Here is a 19,485-nt window from a genome sequence, read left to right as displayed (position 1 = left end):
ACAGGGGACCATCTTCGCTTAAACAAGATATTTCAGCTTTATTTTCTAAGTTGAATTCTTTTATATTCAAGTTACACATAGAAGTGATCTACATCTGGAAATAGACTCAAATTCAGTTGCCATTTGTTTTCCTTATGCTTTGCTGTTAACAACATTCTCCAAGGCTTTGGCAACTTGGTCCATGTTTAGGTTATTCAGTGATACACTCTTCTCTCTGCCAAACGCTGAGGAAAACACAAAAGTTGGGTGAAAGGCATATACCATGGACGGTTTTCATTTGAAGAAATGATTTCAGACACTTTGATCGAGCCACCATGTGTTTGCAACCTACACTGCTAACAGCTCCCTTTAGACATGCTCTGCTTTACTATACACAGATATAAATGTAGGTACAGCAATAAAACTCAGGAAATGCATACACATAGCAGCCTCACTTTCCTACAGACGAGCAGTGTTAGGAAACAAAACGCCCTGCACAGACAATGCATGATACAGGGATTTCTACTTTCAGGAAGCTACTACATTAAAAACTGAAATGCAGTGTCCAAGGGGGATGTGTTCCACCTATAACCTGAATTGCTTTTGGATGCACTAGCACAGACTTGGTGCAAACAAATGCTTTTCAGAAGAGCTGACATTCACTTCTGCTTCAGGGTTGGGGAACAGGATTTGGCCAGCAGGTCCATCCTTAGTTCCTCCACTTTGTGGACTACCCAGTTGACATCAAAGCTGCCACATCAGATAAAGCTAGAAGGTTTTCACTATCACCGCAGTCCTCAGCTACTTCAGCTATTGGGAACTCTCTAGTCTGCTGTAGTACTGACTCTGAGTCAGTATTTACAGAAGGTGTTAAAGCATATGATTCAACGCCACTATTCTCTATTTAGATGTATCTGGCAAAGTACTAGTAAAGAGGCCTTATGGTGCCAGTTATCAGAAATATTAAGTCAGGTGCCTGAGCCTTAATTAAGTCAAGACTAGCTAAGTTTACTTTAAAACTTTAAAGCTGAAGTTTTTTCAACAGCTCCTAAACTTAAGTACCTATTTTGGAAGAAAACGAGTAGGATAAGTGTTGAAACGAGTCCTTGGGTGGGGGGGGGGGAGAGGCAGCTAATTCATTATTTGCCATAGGCCATGTGCTCAGTTACGTTTCCTCTCTGGCAGCCACAGACCGTTTCTATCCACTCTCTTGTCTTACATTTATCCATTTTTCTCTTGATCCCTTCTGCATTACAGAGATGCAGCAATTTCCTTGTCCAACAAAAGCAGCTCTCATGAACAAAAAAATTCTAACTCAATTAAAAAAAACAAAACATTTTTTGTTTAAAAATTCTAAAAGGTAAATCCTGGGTGGAAAGCACCCTGGGGACACATATTTCTATCAGAAGAGAGTGCCAGCTCCGTTCCCAGTAGATACTTCATGTAAACTACTAGCCAACATTGAAAACATTATAGAGCAGATTTGGAGCAGTTGTGGGGAGAAAGTGCAAGTGGCTTACTGGGCTGGAGTTGTCCAAGAAGTGTTTGCTAGTGGCCTTCAACAATAAAAATCCAGGCAGGGCTGAAAAGCTTTATTCCTCAAGGAAAGGCTACTACTTGGAACTGTCCAACATATTATTTCTACCTAATTGTATAGCAAACTTGTAACATACGTCCCCCCCCCCCCCCACAACTCACCATATCTAGCCCAGAGCTTGGGTTGCACATCTGAGCACTCTCTGATCAGGATAGGGAAATCTGGATTTGCTTTCTTTAAAGCCACATAATGTTGTTTAATGAAATCTCTGCAAAGAAAAAGCAAACACACCAGCATGCATTAGGATGAGGGTCTTCTAAACTTTCATGAAAAGTCAGTAGGATACAGATAGTGGCTTTCAAGTGTCAAACATTCAGAGAATACTTCCTATATTTATCTGTAGCACAGGGTTTTGGGGGCATGTTCCAGGAGTCTTGCCATTTTTGAAACAACTGGGTGTGCTCCAAACACATCCAACAAAATTCCAGAAATGTAGTGATAAGTACACTGTATTTCAGGGCAGCTTGTCGACCATTACAAATTTCTTAAAAACCCAGTTTCCCATGAACATAGTTTAAAAAATTGAGCTAAAGCTCAGCAAGGTGTGGGGGAAAAAATATGACTAGTACAGTCAAACCTCAGTTGTTGAACATAATCCGAACATAATCTGGCGCAGCTTCCGATAGGTTGCAAAAGCATCTTGTACTCAAGCGGAAGCCGCATCGGACGTTCGGCTTCCAACGAAGTCTGAACACCAGAGCATTTACTTTTAGGTTTTTGGCTTTGGGAGCTGAAATGTTTGAAAACAGAGCCATTCAGGAACCAAGGTTTGACTGTACATCATTTTTTCCTACACTTTTCCCAGTAGCCTAAGAGGTTAATATAATCCAGTAATGTTCAGTATATCCTGATGATACCAGATGTATTTAAGCTTTAGCAAACTTCTTCAGTGGCATATACTGTATATATAACAGTAACTAGAACAGCACTGGACTTGGCTTTGTGGCTTCTCTGCTCAGCTGGTTAGCTGCTATCACAATAAAGTGTTCAAGGTGGGTTGACCTATTGGATACATCCAAATCAAATTACCATAATCTGTGTTGGGACACCCACAGATAGGAGTATTTACTGGAACCTCATTTTTTACTCTTCCCGCTCCCCCCCCCATAAAAGCACGAGTTGGCCTTGTAAAGGTATTGCTTCTAATATTAATATTGGCTGATTAACATCCCTTATCATTTAAAATGTGGGGGTTATTTGTATGGTTTTTGTTTTTGTTTTTATTAAATATTTTGTGTTTTTATCTTTTACTTTTGTGCTGTGAACTGCCCTGTTATCCATATAAAGGGTGGTGTACAAATTTAATAACTAATAAAAATAATATGTCCTTTGGGCTTTTTTCCTTAGTCAATATGGTTTTTACCTTTACTTTTGTGATTCAAAACCAATGTCCATTCCTAGTACAAAAGCTGGTGCTCTGCTGTTTTTATTGTAACACACACACACACACACCCACACCAATCTAGTCGAACCTGTGCAATGCAGGAATCTCAGATAAAGCACACATGCTTTAGTTCAGATTCCTGCATTGCAGGCCGTTGACTAGATGACCCTTGGGATTCCTTCCAACCCGACTATGATTCTATGATTCCTTTTTGAGTGCAAGTCCACCATGGCTTGTTCTGGGTGGTTTTTTTTTCCTGGTGTTTGATACCAACATGCAAAAGGACAACTAACGGCCACTATTACTGCCCTTCATGCCGGCGCCCCCCATTCCCTAAGCAAACAGCAAACCTCACCTTGCGAACCAGAGAGAGGCTAACAATTCTATGATTCTGTGAATACTTAATTGTTTTTAATTATTGCTTTTCCTATTTTTATTTAGAGATTTATTTATCTCTAAGCCGCTTCAAGTCCCTGAAAGGGGAAAAAGCGGGACATGAGCACAGTAAATATATGACAGTAACAATAACTTTTATCAAAACAAAAAATTCCTTCCAGTAGCACCTTAAAGACCAACTAAGTTAGTTCTAGGTATGAGCTTTTGTGTGCATGCACACTTCTTCAGATACACTGAAACAGAAGTCACCAGACCCTTCTATATAGTGAGAAGGTGGGGAGGGGTATTACTCAGAAGGGTGGTGGGAATGGGTGATTGGCAGATAGCTGTGATGAGCCTATTGACGACTCTTAACGACTGCAATAGGTCTTACAGGAAAAAGCAAGGGGTGAGAAGGTGAATAATGGCTGTCATATATAATGAGATAAGAAGATGAGATAAGAATATATAATGAGATAAGAAGATGAGATAAGATAATATAATGAGATAAGATGAGATAAGATGAGATAATATAATGAGATAATGATAATATAATGAGATAATGATAATATAATGAGATAATAATGAGATAATATAATGAGATAAGAAGATGAGATAAGATGAGATAATATAATGAGATAAGAAGATGAGATAAGAATCCAATGTCTTTGTTCAGACCAGGTCTCTCCATGGTTTTAAGACTGCAATATATAATGCAACGTATAGACTGCAATATATAATGCAATGTATAATGAGATAAGAATCCAATGTCTTTGTTCAGACCAGGTCTCTCCATGGTTTTAAGTTTGGTAATAAGTTGCAATTCAGCAGCTTCTGAATTCAGAATTCATTCAGAAGCTGCTGAATTGCAACTTATTACCAAACTTAAAACCATGGAGAGACCTGGTCTGAACAAAGACATTGGATTCTTATCTCATTATACATTGCATTATATATTGCAGTCGTTAAGAGTCGTCAACAGGCTCATCACAGCTATCTGCCAATCACCCATTCCCACCACCCTTCTGAGTAATACCCCTCCCCACCTTCTCACTATATAGAAGGGTCTGGTGACTTCTGTTTCAGTGTATCTGAAGAAGTGTGCATGCACACGAAAGCTCATACCTAGAACTAACTTAGTTGGTCTTTAAGGTGCTACTGGAAGGAATTTTTTGTTTTGACTATGGCAGACCAACACGGCTACCTATCTGTAACAATAACTTTTATCATAAAGCTGCCTGTGAGCCTCTGCCCCCCCCCCCACGACCTATCAAGCTGCAACCTTCTAAAAAAATGAGCGGAAAAGGCCGGGCTGTCAGGGGAGGGAAAGGCCTCGCCTCGCCTCGCCTCGCGTACCTGACCCCCTGGCTGGCCGGCGAGCGCTGGCAGAGGTGGATGCGGAGCTCCTTGAGGTTCCGAGAGAGGCCGCCCTGAACGACCCGCGCAGCTGAGGAGGCCGCCATCTTGGCACTCGAGGTTCCCCCGCTCCCCGAAGCGCAACCTGCTGGCCAATCGGCGCGTCCCGTTGGTTTATTCTTGTCGTCTTCGCGGCCAATCAGCACAAGGCGACGGGCGTGGCTATGCAAAGTTCTTCTGGGGAGTCGCGCGGTATGGTGGGTAAATCAACCAATTGCTCAATCAGTCAATGGGGGCACCGAACCATAGACTTAATTTATAGAGTGATACACTAAAGGTGCAATGCGGGTACTTCTAATTCTACCCCCGCCCGACGCCTCTCTCCCTGGGGCTGAATAGAGACTGACCAACCCATTGGAAACCCAAGATTTCATGCTCGAGTCTAAATGCATATCAAACAATTAAGATTGGCAAGGCTATTTTCAATAAAATAAAATAAAATTTGCGTGTTTGTGTTGAGGGTGACGGGTGACCACATGAAATAAAGCCCAAGTCAGAAGAAATAGGAACTGCTTATCTTCTTGGTAAACATGCTACATTCCCGGGTGGATTTACAGCGTCAATTTTCACGCCCCAACCCCCTGCCAGGGGAATAATAATAATAATAATAATAATAATAATAATAATAATAATAATAATAATAATAATAATAATAATAAACGTAGCTTCCCAAATAAACCCGGAATTTTGCTATTGAGGCAAATGACAGACAGGTTTATAATATTATGTCTCTCTATAGTCTCGATCTCCGCGCAGGGCGTTGTGGGTCACAGGCTGTGGCCCTCCCCTCTCCTCCTTCCGCCGCGCGGTGCCTTGTGGGAAAAGCGAAGGGGTTTCGCTGCGTTGTTGTTGTGTTTCTTTTTACCTCAGGCCGAGACCCGCGGCGGCGGCGGCGGCGAGAGCGAAGATGCCGGAGCGGGAGAGTGAGTGTCTCCGGAGGGGGCGGCCCGTGTCTCTCCGTGGGGGGGGGGGTATAGTTGCACCGCCCGCGTCTGAGAGAGAGTTTTAGCCTTCTTTTCCGCCCCCGCCTCGCCCCCTCACGCGCCCCCCGTCAGGCCCGCTGCGCGGCCGGGGATCCGGCGCTTCGGAACTCCCTGCCGCTTGAGGCCAGGCCGGCGCCTTGGCCGTGTCCCCCTTTGGGGCGCCTGCCCAAAACAGCCGCGCTCAACCTCTCCACCTTTCAATGTGGGGTTCTCAATCTTCCTCGATTTTATCGCCTCACCTTTGTGTAAACCGCCCTGAGGGTTTTCTGTTGTTTTAACAACCGAGGAATGTGTACATTTTGTGAAATACCGGCAGATAGATAAATGAACTTAGTTGCGCCTGTGGCACATTGTTGTTGTTGTTTAGTCGTTTAGTCGTGTCCGCCTCTTGGTGACCCCCTGGACCAGAGCACGCCAGGCCCTCCTGTCTTCCACTGCCTCCCACAGTTTGGTCAAACTCATGCTGGTCTCTTCGAGAACACTGTCCCACCATCTCGTCCTCTGTCGTCCCCTTCTCCTTGGGCCCTCCATCTTTCCCAGCATCAGGGTCTTTTCCAGGGAGACTTCTCTCCTCATGAGGTGGCCAAAGTCTTGGAGCCTCAGCTTCAGGATCTGGCCTTCCAGTGAGCACTCAGGGCTGATTTCCTTCAGAATGGAGAGGTTTGATCTTCTTGCAGTCCATGGGACTCTCAAGAGTCTCCTCCAGCACCAGAATTCAAAAAAATCCATTCTTCGGCGATCAGCCTCCTTTATGGCCCAGCTTTCACTTCCATACATCACTACTGGGAAAACCATAGCTTTTACTGTACAGACCTTTGTTGGCAAGGTGATGTCTCTACTTTTTAAGATGCTGTCCTGGGCCTTAATCTGTGGGGTAGCTGGGAAGGAAGGGGGCGATCCTAACTTGGGTAGGCAGTGGCAATCCAGAGCAGCTGTGGGGAAAACGCTGCAGCCCTCCAGGCACTGATGTACTACAACTCCCATTTTTTCTCCTGTTGGCCACATTTGCTGGGGCTGATGGAAATGGTAGTTTAACAACACTGTGTGCACGCACGTGTATGTGTAGAGCCTCTTGCTCTTTGCTAACTTCGTCTCCAGTCACTTCCTTGCAGCAGATATAGCAGCTGGTTACACAACTCATTGCAGAGCTGCAAATGTGCAGTCTCTCTGACACACTGAAGTTCCATCTTCATTGTTAGTTTGTTTCTCTTTCTCTGGGTGGTTTCATTTCTGAATGAAAACCCTGTAATAATCTGTGCAAATGGTGTGTTTACATGTTTGGCAGCGCATCATGCATATCACATTGGCTTGGAATCACTTCTTTTTCTTCTTTCTAGGCGAGCCATTCTCTAATCCTCTGGCCCCAGATGGCCATGAGGTGGATGATTCTCATTCCTTTCACCAGTGAGTAGAACTTTTTGTTACGTTTTGTGTTGGTTCAAGTGTCCTGTTTTTACCATTGCTGCTGTCCAAGTGTCACTAAACTACTCACTGTGGTGAATGTATTACTGGCTTCCAGCAAGGGTGATTCAAGGATTGCCCATCCTTCTCTTTTCTACCTTAGAGCTGGGGAGGAGTGGGATTATCCTACCAGTTGTGCTGGGATAGTGAATCCCAAGGCAACCACATGGATAGTCCTGAACTTGAAACTGGAGTTGGGATCAGGGGATTGTCTATAGCGTCATACAGAGATGCAGTAAGTCGTTTGGGATAAGGGGTCTTGGCAACCATGAGCCCGGCTATCAAGACTACTGAAAAGTTCTGGATTCATGCCACTACTATTGCAAAGTACCAAAAGAACTGGATAAGTGGAATTCTAGCCAGTGCAGATGAGGGAATCATGTGTAGTTCATTACAGCTACCAAATCATGGTGGAACAATAGTGTGTCCTGCAGTGGCCCTAATGGATTTTTTGTTCTGCGCCCTCCCACCCACCACTGTCCCACCATCCATCAGCTAATTTTCCTTCTTCAATCAATGCAGGAGGACAGGATAGCCAGGGGTCTGCAAACTTTTTCAGCAGGGCGCTGGTTCACTGTCCCTCAGACCTTGTGGGGGGGCCGGACTATATTTTGAAAAAAAGATATGAACAAATTCCTATGCCCCACAAATAACCCAGAGATGCATTTTACATAAAAGCACCCATTCTGCTCATGTAAAAACACCAGGCAGGCCCCACAAATAACTCAGAGATGCATTTAAAATAAAAGGACACCAACAAAGATACAGTTACAGATAGGTAGCCGTGTTGGTCTGCCATAGTCAAAACAAAACAAATTCCTTCCAGTAGCACCTTAAAGACCAACTAAGTCAGTTCTTGGTATGAGCTTTCGTGTGCATGCACACTTCTTCAGATACCTTCAGATACCTGATATCTGAAGAAGTGTGCATGCACACGAAAGCTCATACCAAGAACTGACTTAGTTGGTCTTTAAGGTGCTACTGGAAGGAATTTGTTTTGTTTTGACCAACAAAGATAGAGTGGCTTGCCAAAATTATTGGAGTACTACAATATATCCAAAACAATGGGAGAAATTGGAAGGATCTCAAAAGAGAAGGCAGACAGGGACTGGAAGGTGTTTAAAAGATACTTGCAAAACTATATCGAAAAATCAGAACTCCTATTAGAATAAACAAGTTTCGTTTCAAATATTGGAATACTAAATAAGATGGATAACAATGTGTAATAGAAAAAGAAATATGAAATTAGGTTAAAGGTGTGTGAAAGAAAGTAATAGAAGTAGGAAGAAATTGCAATTGAGTAGATTGGAAGTCTAACACAAAGGGTGAGGGGTGGTGGATGGTGATGGGAATTATCTGTGGGATTGAGTGTAGGTATGTTGTATGTATGTAGGTATGTTGTATGAAATGTATGTAGGTATGTTTGAATGTGTATTAATGTTGAATTATTCTAACAATAAAAAATTATATATATATATATATATATATATATATATATATATATATATATATAAAAATAAAAAGACACATTCTACTCATGTAGAAACACACTGATTCCCAGACTGTCCGCAGGCTGGATTGACTAGGCGATTGGGCCGGATCTGGCCGCCAGGCCTTAGTTTGCCTACCCATGGGTTAGCCAATGGATGCCTGTTGTTTTTTGTTTGTTTGTTTGTTTGTTTGTTTGTTTTGCTTGCAGAGGTTTTTGAGTCCATACAAGCATGTTGGCTATTTGGTATCATAAAATGGAATTTGGAAAGATTTTGTCCTTCGGTAAATCTTGTACCATGATGTGTTGAAGGCAGGATAATGTAGTGTGGGTTTTTTGGCAGTAAATCACAATTGTTTTTATTCTAGATCTAAACTGACCAATGAAGACTTCCGAAAACTTCTTATGACCCCACGAGCAGCTCCAACATCTGCACCACCTTCCAAATCTCGCCATCATGAGTAAGCATGTAATTTCTGTACTACTTAACAAAACTTTGTTGAGGTCTTTCTCCCTGTCCCCCGCCCACCCCTGGTCAGCTGGTACATATTTATTCAGTACTTAGTTTTGGCATAGGCTTGTGTTTTCTGTATAATTTGGGCACAAAATAGAAAGAAACTAAATTCAGAATTAGGTATCTAATGAGGCTAATACTTTGATCTTAAAACAATAGTGATCATGCTTGGCAGTAATAGAACACTTTAGAGCAGCAGTATTGTTTTTAGTGCCCTCTTGATGTTGCTGGATTATAACTCTCATCACCCCAATCATTAGCCATGCTGGTTAGGGCTGATGGGAGTTGGCTACCAAGAGGGGATCAAGTTGGCTACCCCTGCTTTTGAGTGTTCAAAGCATTTCGCATACATTATATCAGTCCTTACAGCAATGAGAGATAAGATAGTATTATCCTAAATTGTTAATGAGATGGGCAAAGACTGAGAGAACGCTACCATAAATGACTGGGGCAAAATTTGTTTTGGGGATCTTGCAGCTCCTAGGTTTTGCCAGTATGCTACATAGCTCTCCAAATCTATATGCATATCTTAAAGCATCTTCGAAACTTACTCAGAAGGCTTTCATGGTCACCTCTGGCTTCCTTTGACTGAGCTAGTTGTTTTATTAAATGGCATGAAATGTTCCTAGCACATTCTCAAAGTTGGGCATTCTGTGAGCACATTTTTTTGTCCTGTTTAGGATGCCAAGAGAGTACAATGAAGATGAAGATCCAGCTGCTCGGAGGAGAAAAAAGAAAAGGTAAATTGAGAGATTTTGATCCAAAGCTTTCCTAAGGCCCTGATGTTTCTTTAATGTGGAGGAAAAATCCTAAATAAAAACCCTGCCAGAAAAAGTTGCGCTCTTGGCTGTCTCCTCGCTAAGAGAGGGATACCCAGTGATTAGTTGACCTTAAAAGAAATATTATGCCTTATTTATCCCCATTGAATTACCTTCTGTATAGTGGTGGTAATGGACATCTTCAGAAACACCTGGACACGTAGTTTTCAGTGCTTCTGCCATCTTGACTTTTACCCTTGTAGTGCTGAGATTACACTTGTGATTTCAGTCAGTGATTCACTTGGAGCTTGAGGGGTATTGGTTATCTTCTTGATCTTATTAGATCTTTCTGTGGCCTTTGAAATCATTGAGCATGAAGTATTGGTGACATGTCTACAAAGCCTGTAGCCATGGGTAGCTCATCACTTCAGGGAGACAGGATCCAGAAAAGGGTATTTAACTGGAGATGACAGAGACAAGCCTTCAAGATTCTAGCTATTATCTCTGAAGCTGTTAAGAGAACTGGGAATTCTCTTATAATACCATGGTCTGAATATTTCAGTGATAATCGGTTTGTCTTTCTCACACCAGCTACTATGCAAAGCTTCGCCAACAAGAGATTGAGCGAGAGAGGGAGCTGGCTGAGAAATACAGGGACCGTGCAAAGGAGAGAAGAGATGGTGTCAACAAGGACTACGAGGAAACGGAGCTGATCAGCACAACTGCTAACTACAGGGCAGTGGGACCCACTGCAGAAGCGTGAGTGCAGTCACTGTTTTTGCCTTTCTTCTTTGCAATACAATGCGGCTCTGTTGTCATGGAGTTCTTTTTATTGCATTAGGGACAAATCAGCTGCAGAAAAGAGGCGGCAGTTGATTCAGGAGTCCAAATTCTTGGGTGGTGACATGGAGCACACTCACTTGGTGAAGGGTCTGGATTTTGCTTTGCTTCAGAAGGTAAGCCAGATGATACAATCAATAGTAAATCAGCAATTCTCATGTTGGAGAACCTCTTCCCCATGTGTTCAGTGAGATCTCCAATAATGCATGTTGTTGATAGCTAAATTGCTATTCCCTATGCCACCATTCCTTATTTGATATGTAATATCTGTCCCTTTAAGGATTTTTTGCTTCTGTTTGATCAAGAACACTATGATAATAATCTATGTAGTATTAAACTTGTCTGGAATTTTGGAATAACTCTGGATTATGCTCTTTGCTTTAAGAGCTAATTAATTTTCTGCAATGCTTTTTCTGAAGAACGTCATTCATAAATCTTCAGTGTCTTTTATTGGCTGCTAGAGATTTGGTTTTTAAGAGATTGTTGTTGGTTGTTAAGTTATCCAGTTGCCCTATAACTGCATAAGATAAACTACTTCATATATGTGGTCACCTGGTACTTCCTCTGTCTGAATGGCCACTGACTGTATTTTTCAGATGCGAATAAAACAACGGGGGGGGGGGGGATTTGACTTTATTCAGCCTCCACCTTGTTCTGGTAATTTATCTCTTCCTGAAGAGATTAAGGCTATTATAAATAAATAAACAAACAAACAGTACTGTTGATTTGTTTTTCAGTTACAATATTGTTTATAAATTATTTATAGTTTAGAGTAGTATTTTTTAAGTCTTCATTGAGTTTTCCAACATACACTGTATACAGAGCACACATGGTTTGATAAAAATCACACCCACCCAAAATTAGTAACAAAACCAGGAGTAACATAACACTGACAGTCTCATACAAATAATTTCAGGTTCATATACTCTGTGTAGATCACCAATTGATACTGCCACACAGGTAACTCCAGAGCAACATACATTCCTTTGCCAGCGTGTAAGAAAAAGGGCATCCAAACCTTATCCAATTTGTTGGGTTTTGGGACTCTGCTAGCATTTTGAAGAAAATTTCTCTCTGGCCAGGTGCGTGCTGAGATTTCCAGCAAAGAAAAGGAAGAAGAGGAACTGATGGAGAAGCCCCAAAAAGAAACCAAGTAAGTGGTAACAAGGCAAACTCTGGCTTGTGACTTTCTAGCTCAGGCATAGGCAAACTCTGGCCCTCCAGATGTTTGGGACTGCAGTTCCCCTCATCCCTGACCACTTGTCCTGTTAGCTAGGGATGAAGGGAATTGTAGTCCCAAACATCTGGAGGGCCGGAGTTTGCCTATGCCTGTTCTAGCTTAACAGAGAATGTAGTCTAGAGAAGAGGCGTATTATATCTATTCATTTTGTTTCTCTTTTAGAAAAGATGAAGATCCAGAAAACAAAATTGAATTCAAGACTCGTTTGGGTAGGCACGCTCATATATGTTCTATGAAGCTGGGTTGCAATGTTGTGACTATCATGGTACCATGAGCAAGTAGCTAAAATATTCTAGTGTCACCAAATCCCCATCTTTCCTAGGTCGAAACATCTACCGAATGCTATTCAAGAGCAAGGCATATGAGCGAAATGAGCTCTTCCTTCCAGGGAGGATGGCGTATGTGGTGGATCTTGATGATGAATATGCAGACACAGATATTCCTACCACCTTGATCCGAAGCAAGGCAGATTGCCCTACCATGGAGGTATAAGTTATGAATGCTTTCTCTGAATGAGCAGGTGCTTTTCTTGTGCACATATTATCTATTGGGGTCTGATACCTTTGACTTTCCTTCTAGGCCCAAACAACACTGACTACAAATGACATCGTTATCAGTAAACTGACCCAGATTCTTTCCTACTTGAGGCAAGGCACTCGTAACAAAAAGTTGAAGAAGAAAGACAAAGGTGGGCTTTGTATTTGGGGATCTGACGGGATGTATGGATCTGATGGGATCTTTTCCCATAAGCACAAGGGGCATTGAAAGGAAAAGTGTCATTAAAATTTGTACAAATTAAACAAATGGCAGGGAGACACCAGAGTTTTGCTTATCAGAATTCTGATGCTTTTTTACCCTGCAGGGGTGAGTTTATAGTTGAAGGAACCACTTAAAATGGGAGAAATTAGGGTGAACTGTACTTAATCGGCATCTTCTTGCCTCTTTGGCAGGTGAAGAGGCACAAGCTGAGTGATCTCAACTGTCAAGCATGTAGTTTCACATGCCACAATGTACAGATATATCTGCAGTATAGTGTTTTCATTATCCCTTCCTAAGACAACAAAACTGAAACAGATAACATGAATACAGAAGTAGGTTTATTTTGATTTCTCTCTGTCTGTAGGAAAACTAGATGAAAAGAAACCTCCAGAAGCAGATATGAGGTAAGTAAGCTACCTTCTTTGCTGGGTGGATTATCCTCCAGGGTTTTAGCAAGACTCCTTTTAATTGCATTTGGCACCCTTGACGAGAAGCTCTTACTTGGTTGAAATGAGAGGGATTGAAAGCTCCTCTAGCAGACCTTGGGAGGGAATAAGTAAGTGGGCTAATTTTGGCTTCTCACTCTCCCAGAGCGCAGGAAACAGTAATATTTTAGCAAGAAGAAGCCACCTTGGGATCCATCAGATTGGTAGCAGGATTGATTGATTGATTGATTGATTGAGTAATTTGTTCAAGGAGCCTGTAAGAAATGTTCTACTATTTTTGAGGCCAGTGTATATTTATGTTTCATGCCTTTTTAATTTTTATCTTTTTGGCAAAAAGTATTTTTGAGGACATTGGTGATTATGTGCCGTCTGCGGCAAAAGTGCCACGAGAGAAGGAGCGAGAGAGGTACAGGGAACGGGACCGAGAGCGGGAAAGAGAGAGAGAGAGAGACAGGGAACATGAGAGAGATCGTGAGCGCGACCGAGAGAGAGAGCGTGAACGTGAGGAGGAGAAGAAGAGGCACAGCTACTTTGAGAAACCCAAAGCTGATGATGAGGTGAGCAGACAGTACTTTGGCCATGAAAACTTTCTATGCTGCCCTTCCTCCAAGGGTCACAGGGCTGGTTACAATATAAAAGCACAAAAATACACAACATAGTAACAAACAAAAAATAATCACCCACATTTAAAAGGCCATAGATGGTTTAATCAGCTGGAAGAGGAGGAATGTTTTTGCCTGGCACCCAACCACTACTGGGATAAAATGGGTATAAAATCCTCCTAGTGGTAGGGATAATTTGATACTGGTGATTTGTTTTAAATAAGTTGAGACTATGTGTTAAATGGTGCAGATTTTCCAGTCTGGGCTCAGGATGAATATTTTGGCAAGGGAGAAGGCAGTATACTGTGTATGGAGAAGAATTTGCACTTAACAGGCCTGCACCACTTCACCCTGCTCCCAACAAAAGACTGATGTTCATCTTGCTTTTTAGTTGCCATGTTAGAGTAATGTGTTCTTTCTTTCCTCCTTAGCCTATTGATATCGACAAAGGTATGGTTCGTTCTTTTTTTTAAAAAAAAATTAAATTGGTTTTTTCACAATTTAACTTTCAACCATTTCAAACATTAAAATAAAAGCTTCTTTTGAACCAAAGGTATGCTTCTTTCTTAACCTTCTTATGAAACTGTTTCCAGGTCCTGGCTCAGCCAAAGAGTTGATTAAATCAATCAATGAGAAGTTTGCTGGTGCAGGTGGCTGGGAAGGGCCAGAATCATATCCTTTTTATATGCATATACAAATGTGTGCTGGCAATGGGTGCAAATGGCTACAGTTGGCTGTTTGATTGATCTTTACTAGCCTCTTTTATAGAAAATTGTCTCGCTCTAGGCTCAGACCTTCATTTGAAGGTGATATTTTCCTTTTGTGTAGTTGGGAAAGCTCCAGAAGACACTGGTTCTTTAAGCAGAAGCATTTAGTTTTAAGTATTCAGTTGTCGTTCATAGGAGATCCTTTCTGTGTATGTTTCAAGTGACCAAGAAGCTGCTGGCTACTGGCTTCTGAGAGCAAGATAGGATGGGAAGATTTCCTTGCCTTGAACTAATACGGTAGAGTGCTTTAATTACCACTGTGAGACAAACAAGTGTAGTGAAAAGGTATTTCCAAATACCTGTAACTTGCCTCATGTGCTGCTGGTGTCCATAAAGAAGTAGCTGCTATAGATGGAGAATTGGAGCAATAAGTGGGGAGGGTCCATCTCTTACCATCACATTTTGGGGCTATTAACTCCTTGGCTTGCTAAGGAGAAATGAGGGACTTGGTTGACTCTTAAGGACTGCTTTTCTATTCTCCTGTCATCTCATATTGATCATGATCAATTACTTTGGGTGACAACACTTTCCTATGTCAGATGCTTTCTGACCCTAGATATGCCTGTATTATATTTTCCCTTAACTTTGGGCACATTAAAAAAGCCTGAAGACAAAAAGCAATTGGGCGACTTCTTTGGGATGTCAAACAGCTATGCTGAATGCTACCCTGCAACGTAAGTATTCCTCGAAATGGGATGTGGGCTCTGGGGAACCACATGAAGCCAAGCAAGATATTTCTTGCTTTACCCTAATATTTAGTGGACAATATTAAGGGCAGCTGTTTGCAGTATTTGTAATTAAGTACTCCTCTTCACTGACAAGCTAATTATATTTATCTGGAGTCTTTGCAAATTGGTGAAACTTGGAATTATCCAGACTTGGGGCTGCAAGTATAAATAAGAGCTTCCAATTGTATCCCTTTTCTTTTTAGCATGGATGACATGGCTGTGGATAGTGATGAAGAAGTAGACTACAGCAAAATGGATCAGGTAAAGTGTCAATTGGTTAGCTTCAAGATAAGCATTTCTACTTCGGGGTGGGGCTGATATTTGGGGGGAATATTATTAGTTGTGATATCTCCTAAAGTGTAGATTGCCTAAGATTTCACATGACTCTCATTTCCCATTGGACTGTGTGGTGGCAGCTCCTCACACTCTGGCCTGGCTTGTGGCAGAATGAAGTGTGTAGATTTGATTCTACTGCTTCAGGCTGTGTGTGTGGGACTAATCCTGCCCCCACCCCAGGTGCTCCTCAATATAACAACCAACCTCCTTGCAAGTAGAAAACTCTTATAGCAAGGGTCAAAGTGGTCTTAAACGTTCCTCCTTGGCATGATAGTTGTGGGGAGTCCAGTGCAATTTTGGGTTGCTGTTTCTTATGGAGGCCTGCAGAAATATGGTTCTCCTACACTGATACATTAAGTTTATATTTTTTTCCTCTCTCCTCAAGGGAAATAAAAAGGGACCCCTTGGTCGCTGGGACTTTGACACACAAGAAGAATATAGCGAGTACATGAATAACAAAGAGGCTCTGCCCAAGTAAGTTTGCCACTTGTCCTGAGGGTAAGAATGGGAGAAGCAGAAGCAGTGGGTTATGGTGGGTCCAACATTTTAGCCTTTTGGGAGGACCCTACAGGTCAGCTGCTTCCTGTAACATTGGTGGGAATGTATATTTAGACCATGGGAAGGCTTTTTTGAACCTAGCCTTCCTGCTGAAGGAATTTCACCTCCATTTTAGAGTTTTTGCTGTTTTATCCTAGAGCGGCTTTCCAGTATGGAATTAAGATGTCTGAAGGCCGTAAGACACGTCGTTTCAAGGAGACCAATGACAAAGCAGAGTTGGATCGGCAGTGGAAAAAGATCAGTGCGGTGAGCATTTTGAGCAGAATGACTCATTAGTTATATTCCCTTTTCCCATCTTAATGTGCAGTTTTTTCAGAACTTTATTCAGAGTACCACTGACACTTTCCTGAGTTTATTTTAAGATTAAGAGGAGAATGGATCTTTGGCCAGCTTACTCAGTCACATGCATATATTTTCTCCGTCTTTGTGTATTGGTCTTCAGTATTCCCAAGTTGTTCTACGGTACTGTTTATTCTATCGCTGAGAAGCCCAGCAAGGAAAACAATGCCTTCTCCTATAGAACTTGTAGACTGTTCCTGTGCTTTCCCTTGTGTAACAGATCAAATGCTAATCTAGCCTGCTAGAAATCAGTTGTTTTCTGTTACCTGGTGTTGCATGCTCCTTTGCTAAATCTTAGTACCTTCCTAACATAGGAAGCTTTAAAAGTTGTGGGTTGTATTTGTGGTTTGGTTTGTGCAGTGGAACTGCCCTCTGCCAGTGCTGCCCCCAAACCTGCTCCAGAACAGATCTGAGAGGCATGGGGGGGGGAGGGGAGGTTTTGTTGTGCAAGTGGAAGTCCTTGCGCAAACTTAGTTATGTCCTTGGATACAACCCTGTATACATAATTGTAATGCATTGATTATAACTTCTCTGCAGATCATCGAGAAAAGGAAGAAGCTGGAGGCTGATGGGTTAGTAGAAATGCTTTTACTTGAGAATCTGTTGCTGTATGAGTGCTACTCCTAAAGTCCACTCCCCGCGGTGCACTTGCCCTTATGGGTCTTCAACAGAGTGCTGTGACTTAGTTGTGGTCTTGTGATCCAGGGGGTGAGGGTTCAGCATGTATGGACTGAGGAATATTCTCCTTGAAGGTTTTTGCTCTGACTCATGCATTTTTTCCCACATTCCTAAAAAGTGAAGCCAAATTACACCTTTCACAAGTCCAATTGTCCAGACCCCCAACTATGATTCATTAACTATAGGGTGCACATAAAACTGAAATAGGGCCTCAACTTTATTCTGTCACCTCTTAATTGAATATTCAGAATGCTTGTGGGTGCGCAGCTGTAGAGTTTTGCCCATGCAATTTATCTGCTATTTCACCCACCCCTTTACGGTTTTATTGCTGGCAATATGCAGGTGCCGATAGATCAAAATCCCACCAAAATTACCTGCCCATTAAGTCTTCACCATGTCAGCCTTGTACAAAGGCTGAAGCTCTTCTCTGGTCCTTTAGTTCTGGATGCTCTGCTTGTAACTGCATTCTAGCAGAAGCCTTGTCTCTGTAGTACTTGTTAGCTGTGGAGGAAAAGGTTTTATGATCTGGCATTTGCCAGAAGGATTCTTTTCTATGTTTTAGTAACTTTGCATGTTACCATCCCTGAGGTTATGCAAGGCCATATTTTGTTTCCATGGCTTGGAAGGGTGATATGTATTACTGCGCACAGTGCAGATTCTTCGCATTAGTGAGCATGTCTGCTTCTGTGATGGAGTGCAACTCTGAAGATTTGTGTGCAGGCCTGGAAGAGTTGAATTAGTGCCAAAGTCCCACTGATTGTAAATTTTACTTCCTGTAAGCTGTATTCTGTATTGGACTCTTCTGTATCATGTGTCTCATAAAATATCTGTATTTTCAGGGTTGAGGTGAAGAGACCAAAATATTGAAGTTACCGTGAACTCCTGGCCCCTTCAGCTGTACTGGACATGGGGCTTTGATGGAAGTGTTTAGATCTTCTCCCTGCTCTGGAGCAAAGCTCATTTGTTTCCTGCTCTCAGAATCATGTCTTGGGCATATAAGCACAAAGGGCAACTGCTGAGGAACCTTCTTGCCACATCTCCTTGTCCTGTATTGGCAGCACTGGTGCCTGTTCACTGGGAGCCTGTACTTTAGGTTTTTTGTGGCTTGTAATCCTTTTAGATGCAATAAAATCTCTTATTGGTGTCTGTATTACAAACCTTTTGATCTTTTTCTTTTCTTGTAAACAGTAATGCAGTTACACTTTCCTTGAATTGTATGATGGAGTGGGGCGGGGGGTATTTGCTTTTGGAAAGTAATGATTTCTTCATTCTATTAAAAGCATTACGGCAAGCCTTTCTTGAGTTGATCGTTAGAATATGATGTCAATCAATAATGTTCTGCAGTGTCTTTACGTTTTTCTCCTCACTCCCAGCTCATTAATGTCTCTAGGGGAGTGTTTCTAAGAATACTAACAGAAGAAAAGGAAACATTTGGATACAGTTTAATTAAAAATAAACAGGGAGGTAAACAGCAGATTAACAGCAATTTTATATACTAATTAGCATGTCTTCATCAGATACAACAGGGATTGTGTGTACTTCTGTTACAGTCATACCTCATGTTAGGTTTTTTCAGGTTGCGTCCCACGGCAACCCAGAAGTACCAGAAAGGGTTACTTCCGGGTTTCGCCGCTTGCACAGACGTGCAAAATGACGTCATGTGCATGCGCAGAAGCGGTGAATCGCGACCCGCGTGTGCACAGACGCGCCACTGTGGGTATTCATGTTGCGAGCGGGCCTCTGGAACGGATCCCGTTCGCAACCAGAGGTACCACTGTACTTTTATAAATCAGCTCTATTTGAATAATATTTACATAACTTAAAACCATATACCAGGCATTGGTGTGGAAAACTGCAAAATAAATCTGGTCTTTTAACCACACAGTTGAGATACTCATCTGGCTTCTATTATAAGTAACCATATTAGGGTTAGAAACTGGCAAGTAATCAATCAGGCCAGTTCCCTCTTCCTCTTGACTTTTTCTTTAACACCCTTGACATTCCATAGTTATTGGATGTTCTCAGCATCTTCTTCAATGAACAGTTGGGCTTTTGGGCTGGCATACATGACAGATAATACAGGTGCTTGGGGGCCTGTTCCACTCTTGGCAATCGGTGGGCATAGTGGTGGTGGGAGATGAGCCATAGTTTCACTTGGTCAACAAAGTCTCTTAAAAAATCTAGTTACAGGTAGGTAGCCATGTTGGTCTGCTGTAGTCGAAACAAAATAAAAAAA

The 19,485-nt window shown here is 42.1% G+C and overlaps 2 protein-coding genes across 2 annotated transcripts; one reads left to right on the top strand and one right to left on the bottom strand.

Annotated features, from left to right (window-relative positions):
- Positions 1 to 13: 13 nt before the first annotated feature.
- On the bottom strand, positions 14 to 4,851 carry NDUFA2 (NADH:ubiquinone oxidoreductase subunit A2). Its single transcript, XM_081872934.1, has 3 exons — positions 4,692 to 4,851; positions 1,678 to 1,784; positions 14 to 224 (listed from the first exon to the last, which is right to left on the bottom strand). Exons 1-3 carry the CDS (start codon positions 4,796 to 4,798, stop codon positions 133 to 135), a joined length of 306 nt encoding a protein of 101 aa, XP_081729060.1. The 5' UTR covers positions 4,799 to 4,851; the 3' UTR covers positions 14 to 132.
- Positions 4,852 to 5,528: 677 nt separating this feature from the next.
- IK (IK cytokine) lies at positions 5,529 to 18,406 on the top strand. The gene is made up of 20 exons (XM_081872758.1): positions 5,529 to 5,674; positions 7,072 to 7,138; positions 9,053 to 9,145; positions 9,879 to 9,938; positions 10,548 to 10,715; positions 10,798 to 10,912; positions 11,879 to 11,949; positions 12,199 to 12,245; positions 12,359 to 12,522; positions 12,616 to 12,724; positions 13,160 to 13,199; positions 13,579 to 13,798; positions 14,275 to 14,293; positions 14,437 to 14,517; positions 15,206 to 15,284; positions 15,542 to 15,599; positions 16,060 to 16,148; positions 16,370 to 16,478; positions 17,109 to 17,143; positions 18,089 to 18,406. The coding sequence occupies exons 1-20, from the start codon at positions 5,659 to 5,661 to the stop codon at positions 18,114 to 18,116; spliced, it is 1,668 nt and encodes a 555-aa protein (XP_081728884.1). The 5' UTR covers positions 5,529 to 5,658; the 3' UTR covers positions 18,117 to 18,406.
- The last annotated feature ends 1,079 nt before the right edge of the window (positions 18,407 to 19,485 follow it).

This window comes from Podarcis erhardii (assembly GCF_964252035.2).
Source record: "Podarcis erhardii genome assembly, chromosome: 8".
In the NCBI taxonomy this organism is placed as follows: domain Eukaryota; kingdom Metazoa; phylum Chordata; class Lepidosauria; order Squamata; family Lacertidae; genus Podarcis; species Podarcis erhardii.
Note: the sequence above shows the minus strand (reverse complement) of the source record. Positions and strands in the feature narration are given on the sequence as shown.

Bases quoted from the DNA above. Each gene is read 5' to 3' on its own strand.
- NDUFA2 (XM_081872934.1), bottom strand. From the start codon at position 4,798: ATGGCGGCCTCCTCAGCTGCGCGGGTCGTTCAGGGCGGCCTCTCTCGG. The intron at 1,785-4,691 runs GTACGCGAGGCG...TTTTCTTTGCAG, and splicing joins CCGGCCAGCCAGGGGGTCAG to AGATTTCATTAAACAACATT. The intron at 225-1,677 runs GTGAGTTGTGGG...TGTTTTCCTCAG, and splicing joins CAAGCTCTGGGCTAGATATG to CGTTTGGCAGAGAGAAGAGT.
- IK (XM_081872758.1), top strand. The intron at 9,939-10,547 runs GTAAATTGAGAG...TTCTCACACCAG, and splicing joins CGGAGGAGAAAAAAGAAAAG to CTACTATGCAAAGCTTCGCC. The intron at 13,200-13,578 runs GTAAGTAAGCTA...TTTGGCAAAAAG, and splicing joins CCTCCAGAAGCAGATATGAG to TATTTTTGAGGACATTGGTG.